This window comes from Actinia tenebrosa, unplaced genomic scaffold, assembly GCF_029948245.1.
Source record: "Actinia tenebrosa isolate PJP-AT-01 unplaced genomic scaffold, QUT_ActTen_1.0 PGA_scaffold17__23_contigs__length_9995812, whole genome shotgun sequence".
NCBI lineage: Eukaryota > Metazoa > Cnidaria > Anthozoa > Actiniaria > Actiniidae > Actinia > Actinia tenebrosa.
This window is the reverse complement of record NW_028292577.1, coordinates 7,391,160-7,411,115: the sequence shown is the minus strand read 5'-3', so window position 1 is coordinate 7,411,115 and position 19,956 is coordinate 7,391,160. Positions and strand designations below refer to the sequence as shown.

At 38.5% G+C, this 19,956-nt stretch overlaps 1 protein-coding gene across 1 annotated transcript; it reads right to left on the bottom strand.

Annotated features, from left to right (window-relative positions):
* Positions 1–1,990: 1,990 nt before the first annotated feature.
* Positions 1,991–11,635, bottom strand: LOC116307455 (signal recognition particle subunit SRP68). The gene is made up of 13 exons (XM_031717715.2): positions 11,536–11,635; positions 10,897–10,963; positions 10,213–10,326; positions 9,516–9,711; positions 9,300–9,382; positions 8,798–8,999; positions 8,042–8,281; positions 7,402–7,644; positions 6,978–7,072; positions 6,572–6,704; positions 6,407–6,485; positions 5,725–5,774; positions 1,991–5,356 (listed from the first exon to the last, which is right to left on the bottom strand). Exons 1-13 carry the CDS (start codon positions 11,627–11,629, stop codon positions 5,126–5,128), a joined length of 1,827 nt encoding a protein of 608 aa, XP_031573575.2. The 5' UTR covers positions 11,630–11,635; the 3' UTR covers positions 1,991–5,125.
* Positions 11,636–19,956: the final 8,321 nt, after the last annotated feature.

Sequence of the window (19,956 nt, the reverse complement as noted above, 5' to 3'; positions counted from 1 at the left end):
GAATTTTGAAAAAAAAAAATTTTTTTTTCTATACAACAGACAAGCAAAAAAAGATTTTTACGTTTTGCTATGGGAATTAGAGTGAGAATTATGCATTTCGAGTCTTCGATTTCGTTGAAGGGAACAGGGAAATGAAAAAAAATTCAAATGTATTGACAATTGAATGTAGATTTTTGCTAATAAATCGTGAACTAAACATTATTAAATATTCCAGTAATTTCCTTGTAATTCAGTTTGGTGTTTATAATATAATAGCAGTGGATGATTGTATGAAGTGTCTTTTGTGTTTTATTTCAAACTCATATCTCTAGGCGCTTTCTGGAATCTCTTTCGATATTACAGGAAATTGAACTCTCTAACAATGAAATGATAGGAAAATAAAGCCGTGCAAGCGCAAAAAGGACACCAATTGTGTGTTAATATTCTGTGGCAATGAAACGGAAAATTTACGAGCACTTTTCGTTTTTTTTTTTTTTTTTTCTTTTTTTTCTGTCAGTTTTTGTCACTCAGGTGATGAATTAATTTTTATGTCATTTGTAGTTCGCCGTAAAAAAAAAATCATTTTAATGAGTAGTAGAGAGTTTAAGATTCTCGCCACGGCAAACGTGAAACGTCAGTTGACCATTAAAAATTCTTTAAAATTAGCGAAAAGGAATTGCAAAAATCTCCAAGTAGTAGATAAAAATAAGAATGTGTCTTTGTCGGGAAGGTTTGCAAAAGGTTAAGTGAAATGTAGGGAAACGATGAAAACGTGGTCACGTTTGCCGTTTGCGGGAAGGAAAAACGGGAATCTTAATCTGCCTAGTATTTAGTTACGTAAAACCTCCATGTTTGAGTTACGTTTTTGCGTTATGTCATATTACTATGTACCTTAGTTATACTCCTGTTCATTTGCTCAAAAAATTTATTAAATTATAGTTAATAGCTAATATCTATTAACTATGATAAAACTTAAGATAAAAGTTTTCAGATTCAGTATGTGTGGTCCGCGGTACGAGAAGTTTACGCCCGGGTAGGGGGGGGGGGGGGTACTCCCATATATGGACTATACGGGAATGGTCCGCTGAACAGGGCAAGAAGATCTAGAGTAAGGTTTTTCCGACCTTCTTGTCATAAACAGGATATGCAATTTCACTCAAGTTCCAAGTTCTTCCTGAGTTTCCCGTCATATTCAGGGTTTCTACTTTCGTATTGACCGACACTGGTTATTATGGTCGTAAAAAAACGATACGCGAGATGACATGATAATTGAAACAGGAACTCAGTGCAATAAATTATATCTTTTATCATAAACAGGGTCTACAAATTTGAGTTTTTTTGTCATAAACAGGGCACCCCTTTCAGAATCCCAGCGGAGCACCCCTACCCAAATTCTGGCGGAGTACATTCCCTACATCCCCCCCCCCCCCCGAGGGGTTTACGCCGGTGTTTTCACGATTTTTACCCGGTTCTTCGAGGAAAGCCGTTCAAAAGGTTGGGGCAAGGCCATTAATTTTGAGTAAAAACCAACAGCAACCGAACCAAATTGCTTTTATTCCTAGCTGTCACTATAGGGAAGTACACTGCCGCAAAGTGCTATAGATAAGTCAGTTTACCGACGAAAAGCAAATCAAATGGGAAGTTAACAGTCAAACAAGATTCTGACAAATGAATGAATTGTCGACGGCCGCGCAGGAACTAAAACCCTTAGAAACAGCGTGGGAAAGGGTAAAAAATCGAAATTTTTGTACTTAACCTCTTTTCTCACTCTGACATAACTGCGGAATTGTTCATTTTTAAATAAATAAAGTTTACCAAAATTAAAATTGGTTTTTAATTTCATTTACACCGAAGTTATTTCAGCCCTTAGCCAAGGTGCTTTGGAGTCTTGAAGGCGCCAGTTGAAAATCAGTTTCCATCAAACAGCGGGGGAAACTCACCAATGGACGAAAACAGTGACAATACTTTAAAATCTTTACGTTTGTTAGTTATAAAAAAAGCTTGGCTAATATTCTGGACAATATTGGTATTTATTTGCATAAAGATTTGAAATTCAAAACAGCATTGAACGATTGACATCGGACAGATGGTTTAGCTTGAAAAGAAATTTAAAAAATCTTTATTATCTACACATCACCTTGCGAGCGATTCTCAATTTAAGAAGCCATGTCGCTTTAATAAACTGGGGTACTGGGGAAATTGCGATTAGAATTAAATTTTGCCTCATTTAATTATTATCATAAACATGGCAAGGGTATTGCTTTTAAGGCAGGCGACAAACGAACGGTTAGCAAAAAGATCAAATTCTGTTTAGATAACTGGTTTTTTTTCGGTCATTTATGTTAATGTTTTCCAACGATGTGAATGGCTTTCCTTCAAGCTTCTCTTCGGAGAGTTAATAAAAGGAAACGCCATGTAATGGGTTTTTTTTCGTTTTGATATTTTCCGTTGGCGGTTCATTTTCTTGCTTTCTCTTTTCAGAAACTCTTTTCAGAAACTGGACGAACGACACAAATACTGTTTCCTCGATGTAAACAAATGGAATATCAAATAGATTTGTCTTTTTATTTTCTATGGAGTTCATATGGCAGCATTTAATTCTGTAGTCTCATCGTTTTCTACTTTTTCTCGCAATCCACTCGCGGTAAAATAAACATAAACGCTTCTCTTCTTCTTTTTCTCTTCGTCTTGAAACAGCTTGTTACTCTCGGCTCCCACCGCAGGATCTTCAATGTCTTTTCCCATTTGTTGTTGCTGGTAACGCTTTCTATGCTTTTTATGGAAATGATTCCAGCAAGCATAATAGGTCAAGAAGCAACCAAAAATAACCAAAACCGCGGCAAAACCACACATTAAAACAACGAGAGCCAAAGCCATCTTTTCCATGGTTAAATCCGATCGTTCAATGCAAAATAAAGTTACAGGTTACGTATTTTTGAGCGAATAGTTCAGTGTTCTCCAAGCCGGATATCTCCTGAAGCCAGAATCGACCGTTTCACTCTGAATGTAGTCCTGACTTGCTCTTGAACTTAGAACGATATTCTAAATCTAATTTTTCAGGAAAAAACTTCAATGCAAACAATAATGAAATCTCACTCTTCACTTGAATCGCTCTCCAAGATAAAAAGTCCTAGAGATGTCGCGCTGGGAACATCGTGTCTCACAATATCACTGGCTATAAAGCTCTGACGAATTATTCGCCTACCCAGTTTTGTTCTATTTTTCTCAGTTATTTCCGTTTGTGTCCAACGCCGATTGTACGATGTTAGAATGACCAAGAACGTTGTTTCGCGGTCCGAACAATAGGACCAGGCGCCCTCTCTTCAAGTTAATTTACGCACGAGAATGGAGAAATCATTTGGCCATGCATGGTTTTATATTTAAGAGACTGAATTAGCATATCAGTTGATAGTCAGACTCACTTAATTCACTTGTACTGTCGCCCTCTCAGTGGCACTTGAGTAAGCTGTATAGATAATATCAATAAATCCTGTTTGGTCCGAAAGATATGCGTTTTGATTGGTTGGATAGTTCTTCAAAATGAGGAATTACCGAATTTGCCTTTTTTATTCTTGTTTTTCTTCATCGCGGAAATGAAAAATCTATTATGCGTCGAAAGAAAAGGGAAAAACACAAAGATAAATATTTTTGCGTTGCTCATGAAAACGAAGTTTTCTGATTAATCAGATGTTTTTAAATCATTTAGAAGTCATAGCGCGTAAACAGATTAACATTCGGCAGGCACGTGTGATGTTTTCGCGTATCTCCCTTAATCTTACGGCTGTTTTTCAAGTTTTCCTCTCTCCGTAAAAAGGCGAATACGAACACACTAAGAATTCCAATCCGACGGTGAATTAGCCGTGCCCTGACTTTGATGAGCCCAGAGGCTGTTTCAGGGTTCGTTCTATGAGTTAGCCGTGCCCTTACTTAAAGCGATCTGCTCAGAGATTGTTTTCAAGTAGAGTTTGATAAATTGTACATCTTAGTATCCATCATAGCCATCGATTTTTGAGGCCAACAGTGTTTTTGAGCATCAGTTCATTGATATTCCGTACATAGGCTATAAAGGCTTAATTTTATCGATACTATAATGATTTGTTACCTAGGCTTGATCTTACTCGGAAAAGCCGCTATAGTCTATTTCCTATCAGCCATTCACCCCCCACTGCGATATTGCTTGGTATAAATCTTGATCGAGTTTTTGTGTTACCTAGTAGGGTGGGGAAGGGCAACGGTACATCTGACTTAAGATATGTGTGAATACATATCACCCCGTGCGGGGACGGGTAGGTAATTTTGTCATGAAAATGTAGACCAAACTAAGTTATCAAATTAGAGTGACCACAGTAAATCCGTGAAACACTAATTACTAAATAGTACAAAATAGTGCTAGTTAAACAATAGAAAACAATGGAATTTGCATGAAATTGTGCTACTTAGTATTACTAAAGTTTCACGGATTTCCTGTGGTCACTCTAATGGAAACAAACTAATCTTAGAAGTGGCTTTATATTGACATTCAAGATCGTAGAAATTTATACCATTTGCCCGCTTATATTCCCAGTAGATTCCGACTATTTCCCGAATAAGTATTGAATTCACACTTCAAGAAAAACTTTTTTCCAGTGAATTTTTGATTCATATTCTGATGCTTCGTTTGCTGCTCAAATAACAAGACTGAGTCAATGCACCTTGATTGGGCATTTATCTGATTACATGAACAGTGATTGGCTGAAATTCTGTTGGTGTATTATTTAAGCGTATATAAGCGTTGTGATTGGACAAAATGGACAAATCTCGCATTTTGATTGTCTTAGGGAGAAAGCAATTCATGTCCAACAGAACTACGCCTTTCCAGCCAATAGGAAATCATTGAGACTATTGACTAGAAACAAAGGTAACAAGCTTTGTCTTTAAACAAACTGGAGTTATGTCACAGTCGCCATTTTGATTGAACGTGACGTTCTGTGACGTCACTGTCGCCATGTTGGATGATATAAACAAGAGATTTCTTTTTCGTATGCTCTAAAATATCATCCAATATGGAAGTCAATTCATCTCTTTAATATGTATTAACAGTTTCTGGAGGTTATCTATGGATTGAACGGGAATTCCTTATCCTATTATTCTATAATTTAATACCCAGTTAACTACCACCACCCCAAAGCCATCCTTTGAAATAACTAGATATTCCTGCGGCTTTTTTTGTCTCCACGCGCTCGGCCAACGACGGGAACTCCACTTGGTTAAGCGCCAAGTCAAAGAACAAAGGTTTGCACGGGATTGGTTGGAATTCTGGCGGGAAAGTGGTGACGTTTGGTTTTTTACTGACCAGTGATTGGTCCTTGTGGTAGACGTCTAGTCGCTCAGACAGAGGCTTAGAGTGGAAAAATTAGCAGACATAATTCCATTAGTGTGCAAATAGATTATCACATTATGACTATCAGAAATTATTCTTTTGTGAAGCCACAGAAACCCGGAAATCTCTTAAGCTATTTATTTGAAACGACTCAGAGCCCCCACTCTTTCCTTTTAAAGTCTCTACCTTGATAAACGAGATATAATAAGCAAAATTGCTAGTGTTTTCTGAAGTGTGGGTTGCGAAATCTTATCAAGAAAACTTCTACCAATACGTCAACCAAATAAAAGAAAACGTCAAAGATTTTACAGCGACGCTCTCGAGAAACAAAGTACTAGACACGTCTCAAGAAACTTAAAGATTACTTGATAAGCTTTAGTAATTACCTTGTCTTCCAGAGCCACTGTAGCCATCTGGTCTGAGAAAGTTTCGCTTTCTGTGAAAAAAAGGGAGAAAAATTAAGTCCTTTTAAAACATTTTATTTAAGAAATATTTATCGCGGCTTGCAAATCGACGAACGGGAGACTGGTAACAACCATCAAGAAAACGAGGCATGGACACGAGTGAAAAATGTCTGCGCATGCTCTGAATCCGTATGCAAATTATTCAAAACATAAGTAAATTTGACTTTCAAACATGCCTGATAAATTGGACTTCACAAAATGCTCAAGCTTAGTGTCCATGCTTGAAACTTAAGGCTAATTCTTTCATATTGTGTTTGTTAATACAGTATCTTGGTCTGACAAAAGTATATTCTCGAACTTTTTTGTATACTTGGAGAAAACAAACATTTATTTTATCACTCAAACTCTTCGAAATTTTTAGAAAACGTGCTGAAGTGCACGCATGCGGAAACGTTTTTCTCTAGTGTCCGAGGCATGTTATCCCGGATGAAGATAAATAGCGAGATACGGCGGGCAAGCATCAATAATGAATAGGGACAAAACTATAAGCGCGCCATACACAACTAAAAATCGAAATAAATAGTTAAAGGAAGACAACCTTTGAGGGACTGTCAGCCAATCAGAGCGCGTGTTACATCCAAGTCAAACAAACAGCAATACTCACCTAATATACTTGACGCATGCGCAGAACATTTGGCACCACGAGCGAGGGAAACCAGGTTTTGTAACTTTGAAACTTGTTGCTGAAAAGCGAATAAAAGACATGACAAATTAAAAAAAAAGAACACTTACGACCAACGCAAGAAATTAAGGTGTCTGGTGTTATTACCTGTGACTGAAATGTTTTACATTCACTAAAGTGAGTAATGGCTGATATTGCGTGACTCGTCACTCGATCATACAATACTGCTGCCTCACGCCATTTCTTCGCCTGGAAATAACTATGGGCAATGTAAAAACATCTGAAAGGGAAATAAGAAAATATCAGTTATGAAAGGTTTTTTAATGGTTTAGATTGAATCACTAGTGAATTCTTCGATTGCACGTTACGTTATCGCGGCCTCTCGGGGAAGCGTTGGTGCCATTTAACAAAAGTTTTCAAATTAGTATCCGTTGTCATACGACACCACAATGGCCGCCATGTTTTTGTCTTTTGACTCTCTAGAGAATGCTTGCATCACGTCAATATGAATGTATTGCTAGGTGATGTTTTTTTATATTTCTACTGTATTTACCTGTAGGCTTTGTACTCTAGGATTTGTGCAGCAATCTCTTTGCTCATCTCAAAATCATCATCAACACCAGGTAGTTCAGACATGTCTGTTAAATTCTATACGAGAAATGTTGGGTTAAGCCTCATGTAAGAAGAGTTAATGTTTCTACTATAATCATCATCATCATCATCATCAACATCATCATGCATAATCATTATGCATCATCATGCATCATCATCACCATCATCATGCATCATCATCACCATCATTATCACATCATCATCATTACTCATAATTGCCACCTTCATGCATCTTCATCATTTACATAATCATCATTGCCATCATTCATTGAGTGCAGTAATGGATGGAATCCTACTGTATTTATGCAAAGCGCCCTTCAAAGTCAACAATTACAAACCGCCCAATGTAAAACAATTATCCACACCTGTAATATAATATCATATAATCTGACAAGGTCCTCAGGTTTTGTGAGTTTCTTGGTAGTGTCAGGTTCAACTGCCTCACTTGAGTCCTGCAGATTAACAGGCAACTGTTTCTTCATGGCTTGAATCATCAGTAGATTCCTGTTGATTGTCTTGCTGAGCTTCACGTGACTGATGTAGGATTGCAGGGAATGGAGCTGAGCAACTTGTGACTCAGTTTTCTGGGATCTTGTCTTGCCTGAAGACTGCAGATTTGGCAAGAAATATTAGTGATGCCTGTACAGCATCTTGACAAAGTTTACTTTTCCTATGCAAACCCAATATGCTACCAATTCAACCTGTAAGTTAGCAAAGCACATGCTCTGACTTAGATCAGCCCAGAGGTTGTTTCAGGGTTCGATCTGTGGGTTAGCCGTGCCCTGACTTAGATCAGCCCAGAGGTTGTTTCAGGGTTTGATCTGTGGGTTAGCAATCTTAGATCAGTTCAGTCGTTTCAAGGTTCAATAAAATCGTTTAGTTTTCTGATTTATGATTTTTTATAGCACTCTTTTCCATATGGATCATATAATCATATGATCAAAGGAGCTTTACGATGAGTTATGAATGCACATAGATTTTCTTTTGTCATTTGACAATACTTACTGCGTCTCCCTTCAGCTCATCTTTGATAGCCTGCATAGCATCTTTACACTCCATCAACAAATCTTCATACATGGACATCTTTCCATCGACGTCTTCAGCACGATCAAGGTCTCGTGAAATTTGCTGAGCATGTAAGATGAAACCACGGACCTTTTCATTCTTGACTGGAAGGGAGTGACCACGCCAGGTCACTTCTGTCATAGATTCTGCTTCCTTTTCGCGGGTTTGAGCTAAGACCTCCTGGAAAATATAAATGGAAGAATGAAAGAATGAAAGAATGAATGGATAGATGAACAGATGAATGGATAAAAAGGTTGCATGGATGGATAGATGGATAAATGAATGAATGGATGATTGAATGGACGGATGGATGGGTAATATCATTGTTTATAACATAGCCACAATATAACGCACGCTCTTATTGGTTAATTAGTGTGTGCGAGCGTGCATCCAAAAACCCATGGTGCACCCATGGTGCAACTTGGGAGGTTGCTTAAGCACTCAAGAAGCTAGAGTCGCACTCGGCTACGCATCATGTGACTCCTACGCTTCTTTCGTGCTTAGCAACCTCCCGCATGCGCCCAAAACTCGATGGATGCACGCTAGCCAAGTACCAATCCTTAATTAAATTATCAAATGAATGAACAAATGAAAAGAAACGGAATGGATGAGACAGATCACCAAGATTAATGTATAAAGTTTCAGCTACCATAAAAACACTGTACACCTGAAGGTAAGACATAACCACATGCTTACATCAATCTTGGCAGCCAGCACTGGGTCCTGAGTTCCTCCAGTTGCACTCAGCCTCATCTGCATGAGATCGCTAATGTCGGTTCCCCCCTCGCCAAGGTTATATGCACAGTAACGAATGTTAGGTGTGATCTCCTCTGCTCTTTGTAGATACATGTTCCTGTGTTCCTCTGAGAAGGCACCAGCAAGCTTCTCATAGATAGTCCTGCGAAAAAGGTACAAGAAAGAGATCATAAATATGGTTGCTATATAGAATGGTTACTATATTCCAAGTGTCAAAGTCTATTTTCCCCCTTCTCATTGGCCAAGAGGGTCCACATGATAGCTATAAAATTTTACTGTTTTTCAGTGACAGGTCTGAGCAGGCAAGTTTGTCCTTGTATGAAATGCCCATACACATTAGCCACTCAAATTGTATATGTAAAACAGATGTATCTATAGCTCTTACGAAAAAATGTGGTGTGCGATGTTAATAATTCACTGACAATTGTTTCAATTACTGTACCTTGCTCTTCCAAACAGTTCCAGAGCTTCTTTCCACTTTTGCAACTCAAAGCTCACTCCTCCTTTCATGTAAGATGAATAGGCCTGTCAACATAGTTTAAAAGTTCAAAAAATTATTTCATGAATTATTTTTGGGGGAAAAAACATACTAATAAGTCCAAACTATTTATAAATTCACTTAGTCTAGGGATATTTTTTGGTTGAATTTTCCCCTTACTTGTGCCTCAAGCTTGGTCCTAGCATCACACAGTTCTCCTTCGCATAGTTTCTCTAGGCTTTCGGCATGTGTTGCAGCTTTGCGCAGTCTTCTTATGAGGTGGAATCTTTTTCTGGGTTCTGTGTTGGCAAGAAGCTTTAACTCCATGGCATGGCTCCATGACCTTTCTGCATCCATCAGAGGAATGTGTAAAAATCTTAAGAGAAAAAGAATATGGAATTATATCACCATCATGGCATTTATTGTCGCCATCATCACCATTATCAAAATTGCTATCATCAGCAGCATCTTCAGTGATCCGCATCAAGATCATCACAATCCCAATCAACATCGTCATCATCAACATCAACACTACCATGATCAAAACTACTAATCGTTAACAACATTTTCATCATGAACATCATCATAAATGAATAATAAATAAATAAATGGGATTTAACAGTGGCATTCCTACAGAGTAGCTATTCATCCACTGTAATTCCAATTGGAATCATCATCAAAACTGCTGAATATAATCAACATCACCATCATCATAATCAACAACCCCATCATCATCATCATCTAACCTTACTACCACAATACTCATCAACAACCACATAATCACTATCCATATATAATACAATAAGTCCATATAACATAATCACTATCCATATATAATACATTAAATCCATATATAATACAATAAACTATAACTTACTTGACATCTTTGACGAGATTTTGAGTAACTTTCTTGGGCTTGAAATTGCTTCTTGACCCATGTTGAAAATGAAGAGTCTTGTAGAGACGTCTTAGTCTCCTGGTACAGTACTGCCTATAAGATAAAACATGGTTTTAAGGTCAATAAATAATGGGCTATAATATGCTAGAACATCGGTATTTTAGAGTGGGTTTCGTTTGATAAAAAGTACATAGTAAGGAAACCTCCTGCTTTAACATGTAACAGTGTTGGTTCATTCAAAACTTACTGATTGTTCCAAAGGACACTAAATCTCTTTTACTCAGACAAAGAATTAAACTGGGAAACTTACAAACTTTTTTTTACAAAGTGTTTAATTTTCCTTCTTATTTCACTGAATCTAATCTTGTCTTAACAGCAGTCATCTTTACTGTCGTCATGACAATACCATAGTTTTACCCACGGTAATAAAAGGATGAGTGGGTGCCTGATGCAGGCATGCACATATATGGCAATATTGCTCGCAATGTCAAAGACACAGTGTGTTCACCCCTGTGAAAAAGTATGCAAGGTTGCAAGTTTGCAATTTGTTTCTGTGTCGTCAACAGCAACAATATGTGCATCCAACAGCTAGGCCTCAGTCAAAGTTGTTTACTGCTACAAAGACTATTGCATGCAATGTTGCACTGTCAATGTACTACCTACCTGTAACGCTGATAGTCACCATGTCTTAACCCATGCTGCCCCTGGGTCTCTTTGATCAGTGGCAAAACTAGTTCTCAGTTAAGGTGCATATTTGAAATTATTGTGATGTGTACCTACATCTTTAAAATATTTTATAATTCTTAACCTTCCCCCACCCCCCTCCCCCACTTAACCTTCCCCCACCCCCCTCCCCCACTCAATCCCTATTTGATCATTGATCATTATTAAAGTGTCACCTTTTCTGTCTCCCCTTGCTCTCTGATATCGTTTACCAAAATCAAAAAATAAAAATACTCAAATTAATCATGATATAGCACTATCGTTTACTATTGTAGTCTTTTCTACCGCAAGACTTACGGTTGACGTGTCCTTTACCAGCTCTAACTTTAAAACCAAAAAATCAAGAAAAAGGTAACGATTTATATTAGATAAATGATGGTGAGCGACGTAAAATTATGGTCAATAGTTAGAAAATACCTTATAAAACCCCCTTCTTATCTCTTAGGTTAATTTATAGCGTTCGAACCTCGTGCGATCAGAAGCTTATCAAATCACTTGAAAAGAACGGCGCGAAATTCGCCCTGTTAGCGATAGATTTCAATAAAATTCCCTTGGTTTAAGACGTATTTTTAAGGATATTTTCTAAAGTCATTGGTTCGACGGGTTCTGTCGTCTCTGTGGCCGATTTTTCGACGTCCATTTTCGAGTCTTTTTCTTCTTTGCCAAGCGCCATCTTGGATTTTTTATCGCACGCGGTGCGCAATGTACCATGGGCATAATTTCATACACAGGGAACCCAGTACTTTCTTTTCATTTTTTCTCATCAAAAATTTTTTTTTTCATTGCTTGTTTGCTGTTTTATTCTTTTTCCCTTTTCTTCTTATTCATTCCCATCTTTTTTATCAAAAATATAAAAGAAAAAAGATAAACACCAAGAAACTGAAATATCAAAAATCATTTGCTTTTTATTCTCCTTTTCCTTTTTATTTTCATTTTCCTTAGATGATTTTCCGGTTTTTGATCTTCGTCGTTCTGTTCTAAACGTCCAAAGGTTCGTTTATCATGTGACCTGTCATCCCGTCACGTGGTCAGGTCACGTGTACAGGTCACGTGGACAAGAACAGCATCATTTCCCCGGTATCTTCTTTGTAGGGGAGTCCATGTCCTGTGTCTACTAGTTCAATTATGTCTTCATCGAAAGCGATGCGGTGTGGGTACTGAAATAATAAAAAGCATGCATCACTCTGACTGCAATGCAATAGTAATGTTTTATTTTATTTTTTATTTTGTTGCATGCGCACAATAGGCCTTTTTCTCAAGGTTGCGCGCTCATCCAAATTTGAGAAACTTGACGGGCCACGATACCAGAACAGGAGCTATTAAGCTTTTGAAAGTGCGATTGTGATTATTTTTATTTATTAAATAAAAAATAACCGAAGACCATACTCCCAGACCCTAATGCTGAAGCGTCGTATGGCAGCGCGAAGCATTTACGGCTATGCCAGAGATTTCGACCCCAACACCGCTATCCCCGGGAGGAATTACAGCCCGATCAGGAAGCTCGGCAAAAGCCTAAGGGAGAGGTTAGTCGGCCCCTAGACCATAGATGATTAACCCCTTTTTGTTTTAGCTTCGCACCAGTGTCCCAAGATGTGCAAAAGGGACAGCATGGTGGTCTTTAGCAAGGGGGAGTCCTACATGGACGCCAGAGACACGCCGGGGTAATGAGCCCCGCCCCCCATGTAGACCTACACACTACAGATTACTACAATAAACACTAATACAAAAAGATAATCAAAACATCATTTACATATAGAGTATCATCCTGGTCTACCTAGGATTATACTCATCAAAACACTTCATAGGCATATTCAAGCGAACACAACGTTTTCCCTTGCATAAACGTTACACAAGTACAAGTGAAAAGAAGACAAAGAAAACTACTTTTAGGCTGACCAGGTTATAACAGTAATATCCGGAGAAAACTTTCCCAAAACATTCCAGGATCTGTTGAAAAAACGCCTTGATTTTCGACTAACCGAACGTTTAGAGTAACAGAGCAGATGGATATTAAGTCGTTTCACAACCTTTGCTTTAACCACAGAGGCAACAGGGAGAGTACCTTCAAAGCAATACTCATTCCTAGCCAACCACACAAAGTACTTCAACAGATTAAGAAAATAGGAAAAGACAGGTGGAATAATCTGCCGTTCATGATTGTCATATCCAAATAGCATATGACGAGATTGAAGGGATGGCGACAAGGGAGTAACACGCAGAAATAAGGTCTGAGCCCATAGTAACAGTTCTTGCATGAGGTTACATTCAAAGAATAAATGAACTGGAGTTTCCAAAGGATGTCCACAAAAGCATGAAGGATCAGCAATGTTCATACCAAACTTGACAAGTCGATCACAGGTATAGAGCACTCCATGGCAAATCTTCCACGATAGATCACGAACTTGACGATCCAAAGGCATAATGTTCACTTGTGACCATGTGTCTGTCCAATAGAGCTCGCCAAAGATTGGGCGAAATTTCAGAACGCAATTAGGAAGCATAACATTCCTTTCAATGATATTTGAATAAACAGATTTCGTAGTAAGAGATGAGATAGACAAAGCACTACCATCAGAGGACCGCAGAATAGCAAAAGTTTTCAATTGAACTGAGAAATGGCCACCGACGTATGCCCAAGCATCTAAAAGTGAGGCATAAAAATCCGGTAGTAAATGAGAAGGATAATATGCAGGATATGAAAGAACAGAACGTAAATCATCACCAAATACTTTCTCCACAAAAAAGGAGAAGAAAGCACACCATTTCGATGGGGACAGGGCTCACCTCTTTATCCACTGACAATGAAGTGCGCGTACCTTTGATTGTATATCAATTAAACCAAACCCACCTTGAGTGGTGGATTGGAAAAGAACGTTTTGTGACACCAAATGCTTTTTCCCCGACCAAAAAAAATCCAAAGTACACTTGGAAACTTGCGCCAAGACCCAGTTTGGCATGGCTAGTACTGAGGCACAAAACAATAGACCTGCCATGCCAAGTGCATTCAGGACAAGAGCCTTACCAGAATAGGAAAGATTACGATGTTTCCAAGAATCTAGTACACTAGAAAGTTTGTTTAAGCGACCATCCCAATTTGGATGAGAGACATCATCATTTCCTAAACATGTGCCAAGACAAGGAATACTGTCTGAAGACCACTGCAAGTCAATGGGAGGATCACTACGACCTCTCCAAGAGCCTGCCCAAAGCCCTTTAGATTTCTCTTTATTAATCTTAGCCCCAGATGCCTTTTCATATTCCTCATAGATGGAGAAGACAGTGGATATTTCATCGTCATCTGTACATAACAGGGTCGTGTCATCAGCGTATTGGGAAATAAGTGCTGGTTCATAATCAGGGTGCGGAAGAACCAAACCTCTTAAATAGATTGACGCACGGATACGACACGCTAAAGATTCGGCAATCAGTACGTAAAGGGGCGCTGACAGTGGACAACCTTGTCTTACACCCCTCGATAAATTTATAAAAGGTGTAAAGAAGCCATTTACCAATACCGAAGACTGAGGTCCAGTATAGAACAAGCGTACCCACGAGCAAAAGGAAGGTCCAAACCCCATGCCTTCAAGGACTCTGAGCATGTAGGACCATTCCACCCTGTCAAATACTTTTTCCTGATCCAAAGACAATAAGGCCAGAGGTGAATTAGTTATTTTGCCATATGTAACAGCATCTTGAAGAAGCCTGATGTTTTCACCAATAAATCTGCCAGGTACCGAACAGGTCTGGTCAGGAGATACAACATAAGCGATCACTTTTCGTAGACGGCCCGCGATTGATCTTGAAGCTATCTTGTAGTCTGTACATAATAGGGAGATGGGACGCCAGTTTTTCATCAAAAATCTATCTCCCTTTTTATATGAGAGCGTTATAATCCCTCTCCTCTGAGAAACTGATAGTACACCACACCTAAAGGCATAATTAAGTACAGCTACCAGGTCCTTTCCAATGAGATCCCAAAACTTTAGATAAAATTCTTTGGGAAGACCATCAAAACCAGACGTTTTACCTGACGGCATCCCCTCAAGAGCCTCAAGACATTCCTTCATGGTCAAAGGACCCTCACACACATCTTTCACTTCTAAAGGAATTCTACGTTCCAAGTTAGAAATAAAATCATCTGCAATGGTTTCATCAGTTTCTTGTGAAGTAAATAAACCCTTGTAAAAAGAGAACCAAGCCTGCCTCAAATTCTCAGGATCAGAAACGTATTGATCATTGCTATCTAGAATAAGATCAATCATTTTGTTGGCCCTATTCTTCTTTCCCATACGGAAGAAAAAGGAAGTGGATCTCTCACCCTCTTCAGTCCATTTGGTACGAGCTCTTATTTCTGCCGCCTTGGCTGCCTCTCGATCAAACAATTCTAATTCATTGAGTACACTATGGTATTGATTTAGAACAGAGAGATCTCCCCCATCTACCAGAACTTTTAATGATCTTGCTTGAGCTTCCAAGGAATGCCTGGATGCCCGTCGTTTGAAAGATAACTTGGAACAAAACCTAGTGGTGGCTTGTTGGATCTTTCTTTTACCTATATCCCACCAAACAAGCAATGACGTACATGACTCTTTCTGAGGTTGCCAGGACTTCCATAAGTCCCTTACGAGCTCCACGTATGCATCGTTATCCAAAATACTAACCATGATTGAGTTTCCAAAAATAAGGGCCTCTGGGTGGAACTTCAGGCAATATGAAATCAAGGAAAACAGCAGAGTGATCAGAATGCGGACAAGGTAAAATACTACACTCAGAAACATGAGGAACAAAACGCAATGGAAGTCCGATCATATCAATGCGGGACGCAGCCATGCCATTAGTACTGATATAAGTAAATTCTTTGGTTCTAGGATGACAGTGCCTCCAAATGTCAATCAAGCGATTTTCATGGAATAAGATGGGAAGGACAGTAACACTGTCATAACTAGCAGGTAGTACAGAATTAAAGGATCGACGATCCAGAATAGGTGTAAAAACCGTATTGAAATCCCCTAAGAGGAGAATGTCAGACGTAGGATCAAGCCTATCATTTACTTGTGTCAAAAAACCATCTCTTTCAGGATTGTGATTGGGAGCATACAGGGAGACGATAGAAACTTTGCAAGAGTCATATTGGACATCTAAATAAGTGAAGCGGCCATTGATACCCGAGTACTGTTTAAGTACAGAAAAAGGAGAGGCACGTTTTAACAAAATTGCAGTACCACCAGAATGCTTTGTGTTGAAATCTCCAAGAGCTAGATAAAGAGAATTATCAAACCAATTATTGAGTTCTTGTTGTGAAATACAGTGAGTTTCTTGGATGCTCACAATATCAGGCGGGCGAGATAAGGAAGACAGCCAAAAAATAAATGTTGTTCTTTTCACATACTCTCGCAGACCATTTATGTTTATAGTGAGAGCCCTCATTTTAAACAAAAATCAACAAGTATTTATGATAGTTTCAATATTCTGAATAACTGCTTATTGATAAACCATCAATTTCAACATTTTCAATAATCATAACATTATTTGTAACATTATTCATATAACACATGACATTACGTAAACAATTCATACTTCAATACAAATCCTTCAAGTGCTACTACGACGAAAATCGCTCAAACTTGGATTCAGCTGAAACTTCCTAAGAATACTCTTTAAAGGTCCAATAATCACTGTATGAAGTGTTTTCTCGATATTCAGGACGAAACTATGATATTTTTACGATTATTTTTTGGAGTCTGTGACGTCATACACTCAACATCGAACATCGCTCCATACATTTCTTTGTATATAAATCCTTAATTTATTTCATTCCTATGAAGCCCAAAGGGTGGCTAATGTGCTTATTTCACATTACTTGTGACTATAATTTATATTTTGGGTTGTTTGGGTATTTCTTTCTCCCTTTACTACTGATATTTTGATCATAAACTACAAAGAAATGTATGGAGCGATGTTCGATGTTGAGTGTATGACGTCACAGACTCCAAAAAATAATCGTAAAAATATCATAGTTTCGTCCTGAATATCGAGAAAACACTTCATACAGTGATTATTGGACCTTTAAAGAGTATTCTTAGGAAGTTTCAGCTGAATCCAAGTTTGAGCGATTTTCGTCGTAGTAGCACTTTCAATATATGATTAGAAATATAGATAACTATATAAATACGCAAGAAAAATTAGGGTTTCTTTTTAGAACGTTGAGTAATAACCTCCTTTGGATCCACAGATCTTTTGAGGTTACGTAAATTAGTAAAGCAAATGTCCATCCCTTCAGCAGGTTTTTCCTTCGTCGTGTTTTGTTTGACCATATGACTAAATGAAGGAGAGGACAAAGATGTTCCCAAGGAAATTGAAGAGTTAGAATCACACGACAGAGATAGTACTTCAACATTTTGAAGAGAATCCTGAGAAGAAGGATTAGGAAAAAGCGGTTGCGAAGAAATAACTTCTGAGGAGGAATCCTTTTGCAAAGAAGAACGCAAATCTGTAGGTTCCTGTACAACTTCAGTGATCACACCTGACTGAGATATATTTTCTGTCAACTCTTGAGACTCCTCTGGGAGAGAAAGAGCAGGATGTTGCGGAAAGTCCTGTCCTTCCGGACGATCTATAGCGTAACGAGGGGGTTCAATAAGATCCTTCGAGCAAGCATAAGAATGGTGACCTTGCGCACCACAGCGGTTGCAGACACCTTTTAGGGGACATCTTGTATTTGAATGTCCCCACCAGTTGCATGAGAAGCAACATAATGGTTGACTACGGTATCTAATGTGAGCAATAAACGGGTCCAAAAGAACACTCGTAGGAATATGCTCATTTAATGTCACAAAAAGCCGTCTATCTCCAGTTTCAAAGCCAAACTTGTCTAAATTTCTCACCACTTGATTTACGCTCCCATATTTTTCAAAGTATTCCTTGATGTCGTCATCCTCCACCTCACAAGGGGGGTTTGAAACCGTCACAACTTGTTGAGGTGATTCAACCCCATTGAAAAAGCAAAAACAGCCCCTAATATAGATTCCTTTCGTAAATAACTGTTCCCTTTGTCTATGAGATTCCTCCTTAAACGTTACTCTACAAGAATAACCTGTATTAGATACCTGAACACATTTTATGGCAGTACGCAATTCATTTCCAAGAACTTTTCCAATGGCCGCAATAATTTCATCCCTGGTGACCGGCTGTCTAAGCCTCTGTAATTGACGTGGAAGCCCTAATTCTAATGTATTTGGCCTATGTACAGAGAACATATTTGACCAAAAAATAATATACCAAAATATCAATAATCAGTGCCCTTGAAGGAAATATTCCTAGGTTGTCGAAGTAGGACAAACCTAGGGAATAATCCAACAGGGGGAGGAGGATACAACTCCAGCTCTTGACTTCAGAAATCTTGATTCTTGAGTCTTGATAATCTTGAGCCTTGAATCTTGAACTGTGAATCTCAGATCTTGGACTTGAATTTCTACACCGACTTGTAAAGAAAAACTTCACCAACTATCGGCAATCGTGAGCTTACTTGCAAAAGATGATTAACCCCTTGCTATGACCAGCATACCCAAAATGTCGTTTGTGTCGCTGATCGCTAGGTACCCGAGGTCATTCCTTTCCATGTGGGATGCGCCTTGAAAAAATAGCCCACTAATTAACAGAAATGTGTGTAAAAATATGCAAAGTTGGCTTTCAAACTAAACTTTCAAACGATTTTTACTAGTGTCTGATGCAACGCTAGCTTTCCACAAATACGAGGTGAGCATGCTGTGCAAGAGAAAACGCTTTCGTACCGAGACAGGTTTTCAAAACTCTAAAAAAATTTCCTGGCTTTAGCAACTAAATTGCAGAACAACAAATTGTGTACAATTTGCGTCTCTTTGACTTACGCCGGGAAGTCGTTTATTTTGTACCACGACAATTTTGCCGTGTGCTTTGTCTTTTCACATACTGAAATATATGCGCTATCTTTTGCATAGCACAATTTTCACAATTTTCTCGTTACATATAGTTTAAGCAAAACATCCCCCATAAAGCAGCAAATTTCACATTTTGGGGTTCGGCAAAACACTCTGATAAAAGGAAAACATGAAGAAAAAACTATCCTGTGATGGCAAAAAAAAAAAAAAAAAAAAAAAAAAAAACAGTGCGCGCGCATACTATAATGGTATGTTCCGCTACTCTAGTACCGTTTGTAATTTCTGTTGGAGTTTCTTCTTTTCTCCCTTGCATTTTGAGTAGAAATAAAGCCCTGAGAGAGTAATGAGTCCAAGGCCTAAGCTGATACACAAGCCTGCCTTCCACACCATGCAGAACCAAACACGGCTATGACGTCACTTACAACATAATGGTTTATTAAGTAATTACCATTAAAACCGCTGACCTCGAAAAAATAACCGCTGACCAGTACTTATCTATCATTTTATTTAGTCGATAAAATCTCTAGATATCACACCAACTTATATTTTAATCAACAAAGTAAAAACCGCTGACCAGTATTTACATAACGTAAATAGACGCATAAATGTGTGAACTCGAGCCTCCTAGGGTATAACTAACGTAGATTTGTGAATCCCGGAAATCACGAAGGAAAATATTTTCTGAGTGCCGTCACGAAGAGAGTCGTTCGTATTCTGTGCCGCGAGAAAAACTAAGCTAAGATCACATCCAGTGAAAGGACCTTTGAAGCTAAGATCACATCCAGTGAAAGGACCTTTGAAGCTAAGATCACATCCAGTGAAAGGACCTCTGTAGCTAAGATCACATCCAGTGAAAGGACCTTTGAAGCTAAGATCACATCCAGTGAAAGGACCTCTGTAGCTAAGATCACATCCAGTGAAAGGACCTTTGAAGCTAGGATCACATCCAGTGAAAGGACCTCTGTAGCTAAGATCACATCCAGTGAAAGGACCTCTGTAGCTAAGATCACATCCAGTGAAAGGACCTCTGTAGCTAAGATCACATCCAGTGAAAGGACCTTTGAAGCTAAGATCACATCCAGTG